This window comes from Semicossyphus pulcher, unplaced genomic scaffold (assembly GCF_022749685.1).
Source record: "Semicossyphus pulcher isolate SPU_LCO1_2020_fin unplaced genomic scaffold, fSemPul1.0.p SCAF_3, whole genome shotgun sequence".
Taxonomy (NCBI): domain Eukaryota; kingdom Metazoa; phylum Chordata; class Actinopteri; order Labriformes; family Labridae; genus Semicossyphus; species Semicossyphus pulcher.
The window spans coordinates 35,682,784-35,691,492 of NW_027211704.1; the positions used below are offsets into that span (position 1 = coordinate 35,682,784).

An 8,709-nucleotide genomic window follows, 5' to 3' on the forward strand; every position below is an offset into this window, starting at 1 on the left:
AGGGTCTCTGTTCCTGATCTGCTTCCTGACAAAGGAGATCGCGCTGAGCGGTCACATGACGCTGGTTATCACCTCAATAAGTTAACCCAGGGCTCCTCTGAGCGCGCTCACATTAAAGGGGCGTGTTTGGAGCTAATGACCGATCTAAACACGGGCGAGTCTGCCGTCAGCTGATCGACATGTTTCACAAACTCAGAGCAAACTGTGATTTCAGAAAGAGATGAAGAAGTTTCACAGACTGACATCACTCAGCTGCAGCTGCTGGATGCAGGACGGACAAACAGACTGTGTGACTGTGCAGATATAACAACATCACTGCTCCATCATCAGAGCACCATATATTTATTATAACAGTCGTGTGTTACACGAGATGAACATGCTGCACAGACGTGTTCTTGTTAATGACAGATTGAGACTTGTTCTCTCAGCCGTATCAAACTGTGGAGCACATAAACATCAAGCTTAAAGAATGTTGACGTTCATATCTGATAAGAACAAAGATCTTCAGGCTCCAGTGTGTTTATCAGTGAAGCTCGATCAATATCTGTCATCAATATATCTCATAAACTCAGACGTAAACAGGAAGTGTTTCACCGCTCTCTCTCTCCCTCCTCCCTCTCAGCATCTGCTCTCAGAGCTCCTGAATCAAGACACCTGATTGGTCAGTGGGTGGTGCTTAGTTTAGATTGATCTCCAACATCACCTGCTCCGGAGCAGGTCAGGTGTTCAGCCTAAGTTACCATGGTGATGTACCCCGGTAAGAAGTGAACCACCTTCACAGTACTGAAAACTCGGAGTTAATCCTGAAGGTACCTCGATAACACCTGCTCCTGCTCCGTGGTGTCCCCCCCTGATGAGCTTGAGCGCACTCAGGAGTCCCTGTGTGAGGGGAGCCTGCAGACATGAACCTCTTTTCCTCATCAGAACCAAACGAGCCTCAAAGTGACACACCTGCACACAGATCCAACACCTGACAGTCGTTAGCCTCCACAAAGCAGTCCAGTGTTTGCACAGAATGACGGTGTAACTGAGGCCGGGACTATTTGTTTATAATTAGTATTTGAAGGAGGGATGTGTTTAAAAGATATTGTTGTATGGCCCTATAGTTGTAACGCCAGAGAACGTCATTATATTATCTAGTTTAGTTTACTTCAACCACACCAGACTCCATTGAAAGAAATAGTAATTTTACCTCGTAGAATACAGGAGCTGCTGGTCTGCTGTTGCTTTAATCAGTTATTGGTTTTTGTCGCTGTGTGTTTCAAGAATATTGAGTGGGACCCAAACTATACACCGGAGTCACAGAATAATGAAATAAACTAACAAATATCGGCAGCAGCAGAGCAGCAGCTCCTGTGCTCTGTGAGCTTAAATCACCGTTTTTATGAATGGAGTCTGGTGTGTGTGCAGAGAGCGATGTAACGTCTGTGTGTGGTCAAAACAATCATCTTCCTCTGTAACAAAAAGGTCTATCTCTGTAGGGATCCTTTCTGTCATGTTGTCACACACTTAGAATAACAATCTGAGCCTGTCAGTGGAAACAACAAGAACTTTTAGTGGACGACCTTTGACCCATCAAGGATTATGTTGCAGCCATTACAGCCTGTTTCCCTGCTGCAGGATGAACACATCTACTGGAGACATTCACACACTTTGTTCCTGTGAGTCATTTAGAGCCCTGAAACATTTAAAACAGTGCCCATGTTTGCAGAATGGTTGTACTGTATGTGTGGTGTAACAGGCCTGTCAGTCATGCTGTCTCTGAATCTGAGTGTTTACACTGTGACTGAAGACGAGGATGTTCTCTGCAGAGAGAAACAAGAGGAGGAAATATAAACCCGTGTTCTCTCCTCAGGATGTAAAATATGGTTCTGCACTTTAATAAGAACGCTGGCTGATACATTTAAAGAAGCTCCGCTGGGAGGTTTGGAGCAGCTGCTGGGTGGAGTCCATGCTCTGTCCTGTCAGAGGCAGCGTGTGCTGACGGCTCATCACACACCAAACAGTAAAAACACCAGCATCACTTTTATTCACCTTTATTCACCTTTAAACACAAACACACTGATACTTGTATACCTGTGAGGACCCTCAGTGACTTGATGCATCTCCTGAGCTGAAGCTCAACCATCACAGCGTCATGTGGAGCACCACAGATAGTGACCACATTTATATGATCCAATCTTGTTGTCTATAGTGACGCTTGTACTTAAAGATAAAAAGCCAATTTCTCCGATGATTCTGGGCTGTCAATCAGGAGACGAGTCAGCAATCTGAAAGGAAACGAGACCTGCTGTGTCCTCGTTGCTCCGGTGTGTACCTGCGTACAGGTCAGTACACTTCCTGCTGTTACAACGTGAGGCTTTAATAACGTGTCTGTTTATAAAGGTGTAAAGTGTTTGTCGCGTCTGCAGGTGGAACAGGTGGAACAAACGTTACTCTCTCCTGCAGAGGTTCCCCTCAGTGACGCCCGTCTGTTTCAGTGTAAGTGTGTGTCTGAGCGCTGCTGCACACTGAGACAGCTTTCATACTCAGCATGCACTTTGTTTAAATGATACTGATGTTGATGTTCGTCACTTAAAGCCTTGAAACACGCGCGGGCCGAACAAAGGAGGTCTGATACCCGTCCTGGTCCTCATAAAGATAGAACAGCACATTTACACACACCAGTGACAGGGTCCAGCCGCCCGGTGTCCCACCGACCACAGACTCGCATACGATACGTGCATCGCTCTGTGTTTTACACATTAAAGTACATCTGTGACTCATTAAACCTCCTGAGCTCAGTCATCAATACTTTCAGGAGGTTTGAGAAGAATCAATGATAATCAATAATCATACTAGATTAACAGACCGTTCACAGTCTCACCAGGTACATGCTGCATGCTGCACTATTCTGAAAAATGTCCGTACGCAGTGAAACTCGAGCAGAAGCATGTGACCATAAATGAAATGATGATGTTAGCAACAGAAAAGGCAGCACGTGTGTCCTCAGTGCTTCCACAGCAGACGACGCGTCGGAGCGGCTCTTCTCTTCAGGCCTCCACGTGCGTGTGAGACGTGTTCGTGTTACGTCAGGGAGAGCAGGTTGATGTCGTAGCATCCGTCCACCTGAGACGACACAGAGCACAGAGACAGAGCGTGCTCAGTTAGCATCCGACTCCTGCTTTGATTTAAAAGGTGTTTCAATAACGAGTCAACTAACGAACAGGTAACATTCAGTGATTCACAGTCACCAGTGAACCGAACGAGCATGTGTTTGGACTGTGGGAGGAAGCCGGAGCACAGCGGCTGCATTTAGGCGACTACAGCTGAGAAAAGTGCAGCGTAAAACACCTGGACAGGTGAGCAGTCAGTCACAGGTGTAGAGATGTTGGCTTGGTGTTGTAACGTTCTAAAAATACTTCAGTGATGGACTCTGTGTGTGTCAGACTCACGTCGAATCGTCCGATGGAGGCTGTGGTCTGGTTGGTCTGCATCACCTCCGTCAGAGCCCACATCTGCTGGAGGCTGGAGGAAACAGTCTGAGGGTCCGGGAGGCCCTGGGTCACAGACAGGAGGTCAGAGGTCAGGGAGAGGAGGACAGAACAGACCCAGGAAGTGAGGCGGTTCAATCGTTTACCCTCCTGGTTCGGGCCTGTTCCTCTGACTGAGCTGGTTATATGGAGCATTTTCATTATAATACAGATACAGATTATAATCTACATGCCAGGCTTCATCTAAACATAGCTACAGTGAGAGGCGGAAAAACACAGCATCATGTGTACCTCCAGGTCCGGGTGCTGGTCCACCAGGGTCAGGTCAGACAGCCAATCAGAGACCTCCTTCTCTGGGTCCTGATGGAGGAACAACACATGTCACCATAATAAAAGAAGACTCCTTTAAATGAGTTCATGGTATTTACTGCAGGGCCGCCACTAGAGGGGGCTGTGGGGGGCACATAGAAGCAGCTCATCTGGACAAACTGTGATGTCAGTGAAGGGAAGTAAATACTGGACGGACCGATCAGCATGTTGCACTTTGAGATCCATCTCTAACCGAAGGCTGAGATCATCTCCAACTTTAACTGCTGCACTGTCTCACTGAGTTTAGGATCCACGTTACTTCACTGTGATTTTAAGTTCAGAAAACATTTTCCATCAGTCAAAAACATTAAATGAAAAGCATCAAAGCAAACCGACCGGCTCCATGTGAGGATATATTTGGATGTCCTCCAGGCTGAAGGTGAGCCAGGCGGAGGACGGCTGTCTCAGGATCAGTCTCACAGACACCACATGGTCCGCCTCCACCTGCATCTGTACACACAGCAACATGGAGAAACACCTGAGTGAAAGTGATGGTTAAAGGTCTAATATCAAAGATCTCAGTTCTCTTTGGCGGCTCCTGTGGCGATAAACGGTAACTGCAGGAGCACACGTCCCAGATATCCACACAGAGCTGCCTGTGTGACATCCACGGTCGGCTCCGGTTGTAACTCTTGATTTTCCTGGCTGACGGTCGCTTTCCTTTTCAGACTGTTTGCTTCATCTGAGCGTCGAGTTTGTTTCTTCTTCTTTGGATTTGTTGTGTTCATGTCCAGAGAACACACCTGATAACAGCTGGATAACATCAGCACATCACACCTGTCCCACAGCTGCCTGAGTCAGGATGTCCAAACAGACAGACTGCTGTCTTTCTGTCTGTGCTCTGACACTGACAGGCTGAACATCAGGCTTTTAAACTGGTCATGGATTGCATCCATAGTATCCTGTAAACTCAGTTACTGTGAATGTAACACATTACTGAGCAACGTGACGTGTTCAGTGGCAGATCCTTCAGCGCTTAAAATACTGTTTAAATATCGAGAGTCTGGAGAATCTCAGCACCAAGGCGTGAGGAAGGAGACGGGTCGCACACATTGTTAATGACGCCGGCATCTGAGATTATAAAACTTTATTTAAAAGGCTGCTGTAACCATGGCAACAGAAGAAACAACAGGAAGAGACATTACTGGGAGCTGCTTTCACTGGTGTCGGACGTCTCTGAATGAGCTCAGTCCAGCTTTGTGCCGTCTCCTTAAATCAACACGATGATGCTCTTTGACCTTCTCCTGCAGAGTTTGCTGGCTCGCCTCCAGGAAACTTTCCGTCTGTGAACTCATGAAACTTTTTTCATCATCATCTTCATCCTCTTCACATTCTGCTGCTACTTGCCTGTTTGCTGACAGTGGTTTGATTTTTCATTAATTGTGTGTTTCTCAGTTTCCTTCTCCTCACGTGTGAAAGATGTGTGTGTCTTATGTGATGATATCCTGCTCCTGGATCCTCCCTCGAATGGGACGTTGTTCTGGATCCGCCATCTTGCACGCTGTCCAAAGGCTCATATTTCTGCTCCAAAAGCAGGGCTTAGAGCCGCCTTCATGGACGGCTTTAACGGGCTGACACACCCCCTTATTTGATATCAGTTATTGATTGGACAGCAGCTGCAGCTGATCAGACTGACGTGAGACATTACAACATCACAGTTTCAGAACAAACCTGAAAGACTCCGCCCACCTGTGTCCTGTGGATGGAGAAGTAGTCCTGGGAGCCCCCCTCCGTGTGGGGGTTGTCCATCAGAGGCAGGTCTCTCAGAGCCGTGCACCACTTAGCGGGGGCGTCCTGCCCGGAGCCCCTCCTCAGCAGACGCACAGTCAGGTAGGCTGTGTAGTAGTTCTTAAAGGTGATCTCTTCAACCTGAAACCCACACGGTCACTCTGATTATACGGACTGGACTAACCAGAGCCAGAGAGCCTCTGATACATCACCATGAGGTGTGTGTGTCTGTACATCATGATTACAATGGGCAATATGTCTTCAGAGTTTCAGCGTGAGAATCCATGTGACTGATGCTGTCGATAAACACACTGACTGTTCTTTGCTGACCTGCTGGCTGAGATGAAAACATGTCTTGAACAATATGTCAGACTCATTAAAGCAGAGGAAACGCGCCTCCAGCCCACAGAGGGCCTCGGCCTATTGTTAAAGAACACCGAGTGTGCCAGATCACAGCATTAACATTTAAAGCAGCGGTGCAGATAATTCCTTCATGCATAAACCGGCTGCAGGCAGACGCCTTTGAAGCTGGAAGCTGTGAGCTAATGAGGAGCCGCTCTGCATTAAATATGACTGTTAATTAGGACTAAATGATGAAAAAGTAGGTCAGAGCCCAAAATGTTTGAAGTCTGCCTCTCGACAGGAACACAGCTTCATATTTAAACTCAGGTTTTTCTTGTATGTGTGTTATTTGCTGCTTTATTAGACGGGGCGTCTGGGACACACCAGAAATGTTGAATAAAATTAAGCCTGAGGGGAAATGGTGCTTTGAGATGTATTTTTACTGCATGAAAAAATCCACGTCTGAGGGGATTAAACGTGTTCTCTCCTGCTACAGAACATTTACTCCCAGTCATGCACTGCTTTTAGGCTCTCTGGTGAGTGTAGGTTCAGCTCAAGAACCAGAGACTGGATTTACATGTTTGCTACAAACTAAAGAAGGTATTCAAACATCAACAGCAGATTGTGATGAGACTAAACAGACTCAATAAATGAAAGCTGTCATTAAAAGAAACATCTTCCTGTGATCAGCTTACGTTGACGGGCTTTCCAAAAGGAAGGGTGACGTCTACAACACAGACGCCGGAGTGGGCGGGGTCTGTCTTTGTGTCTCCGATCTGCAGGTAGACGGGAGGTTTGATGGTGCAGCTCACAGGTTTGAGGTCATCAGTGCTCCCGCTCATCTTCTGGAGACAACACAGAGTCACACACTTAAATTACACACCTTATTTAAATATGGTAAAAAAAAAAGTATACTTTTACTCCTTCCTTAAACAGCCTCGCACACAGCAGACAAAGCAACATCAATCGGTCTTCAGTTTTTAGATCATGTATCTGAGATGAAACATTCTTCTTCCTGTTTTAAGTCACATGACTGTCACGTTTTAGGGCCTGGTCGTTTTTAATCATTTACCTCTATATGAAGGACTTTAGTTATGGGACGTCTGCAAGTTAAGAGACAAACAAGCTGAGCTGTTAGCTCGGCTCGGCTCGGCTCGCAGCCCAAAGGCAGTTACAGAAACACTGATTTTATTTAGTGTTTTTACTTGTAAGAGGATTTAAGAGGAGAGTAAAGTTGGTCCTCACTTTAAAGCGGAGCTAACGTTGCTAGCAGCAGCAGCTCAGCTAGCAGAATTTCCAGACTCACAGACTCTTAACGTGAAACAGCTTGAGTCTGTGTTTTTACTGTATTATAAAGGAAACAGAGATAAATATGTGATGGGTAATCAGAATATAGTTTAGTAACATGCACTGAACTGACTTATCTCCGTCGTTATCAAGAGACTCCTCAAACTGACAGCATTATTAATTATAGATCCTGATAAATATCAGTATTGATCAATTAAAAACGGGGTTAATGTTATGTATGCTTCGCGATATTTCGCAGTCTTAATCATCCCTGGAGCCAGTCCGGGACCAGCGTGTGTGATGTGGAAACTTGGTTCGTCCTTTATTGAGCAGCTTTTTATACAAATTATTATTACAAGAGTATAACAGTATTTTTAATGCATAGGCTACATTAAAACGAGTGTGTAGGGATCTTTAACTGTTGATGGAACCATTATTCATGTCATGACCTACAATTCATGTCCCTTTTGTAACAGGCCTACAGTAGGCCTATAGGACAGATGAAGTTTAAACGACCGACAGCCAGGAACAAGACGAGTTACAGACTTCTCTGACTTTATAATTGATTCATTAATTGATTAATGGATTATTGTGTCATACATGATCGGATGCCCAGCCCAAAGCAGACACCGCTGTTTAAACAGCTAGCTGCCTCGCTGTCTCCTCTGTTAGCACCATGGACAGCGACACACAGGACTGTTGAACAGACAGCAGAGCACATCATAACTGACCGCGACACTGACGGCTTATAATGTTAAACATCATCATTTAAACGCCCCAAATCAACTGTGAAAAACAAAATAATACTCTCAAAGTGACTGTAACGTTAGCATGAAAGCTAACGTCAGCTAACGTTAGCAGGTGGCTCTGTATTGTTACCGAAACACGGTGAAATGAATCCATGAGAAGACGCGGTTCTGGTCCAACACTTACTCTGCTGTCTGCCGTCGACTTCAACACTCTGCGACTCCTCTCTGATGAAGAATACAAAGAGTGAAAAGCTTCAATCCGCAGATGTTTCCATGCTAAAGTTACTTCCTGGTTGTAACCAAGGCGACAGTGAGAGTCTTAAAGGGCCAGCAGCACTCTCGGCTGACCTGTCCTGACTGTCCTGTAACTGGATGATAAAAGCTGTCCATCGTTACTTATTGTTTAAATATTTTAACTGCTGTTGCTGCTGACTACTGCTGTTTGGTGGAGCACGTTTTAAGTTCTGATATCTTGTTAAAAGCTGTATTCTTTATATATGAATCCTGTTGTGTTGGATGTCAGCGATGGTCTGTAACCTGAACAAGAAGCAGCATCCAAACACAGTCAGCTGTTGTACCAAAGCACGGACTGGCCTCCTGAAGTCTATACACAGTGTTCTCTGCAAACTACTGACTGTATATTAGTGTGTTGGACCTGTTTTTTTCTTTACTTATTAACCTTTAAAAAACACATATAAATAAAGTGTTTTATTTCATGTAAATGGGGAAAAATGTCTCAAATGAACATGTGAGCAGTCGAG

The 8,709-nt window shown here is 45.5% G+C and overlaps 1 protein-coding gene across 1 annotated transcript; it reads right to left on the minus strand.

Moving 5' to 3' along the window:
* Window positions 1–2,027: 2,027 nt before the first annotated feature.
* Window positions 2,028–8,234, minus strand: nicn1 (nicolin 1). The gene is made up of 7 exons (XM_069678621.1): window positions 8,133–8,234; window positions 6,608–6,757; window positions 5,532–5,711; window positions 4,179–4,292; window positions 3,765–3,833; window positions 3,435–3,539; window positions 2,028–3,108 (listed from the first exon to the last, which is right to left on the minus strand). The coding sequence occupies exons 2-7, from the start codon at window positions 6,752–6,754 to the stop codon at window positions 3,067–3,069; spliced, it is 657 nt and encodes a 218-aa protein (XP_069534722.1). The 5' UTR covers window positions 6,755–6,757; window positions 8,133–8,234; the 3' UTR covers window positions 2,028–3,066.
* Window positions 8,235–8,709: the final 475 nt, after the last annotated feature.

What these genes read in the sequence shown, in the direction of transcription:
- nicn1 (XM_069678621.1), bottom strand. Translation starts at nt 6,754, where the DNA reads ATGAGCGGGAGCACTGATGACCTCAAACCTGTGAGCTGCACCATCAAA. An exon ending in CTTTTGGAAAGCCCGTCAAC is followed by an intron (nt 5,712 to 6,607) that starts GTAAGCTGATCA and finishes TGTGGGTTTCAG; the next exon opens with GTTGAAGAGATCACCTTTAA. An exon ending in CCTCCATCGGACGATTCGAC is followed by an intron (nt 3,109 to 3,434) that starts GTGAGTCTGACA and finishes GTGTCGTCTCAG; the next exon opens with GTGGACGGATGCTACGACAT.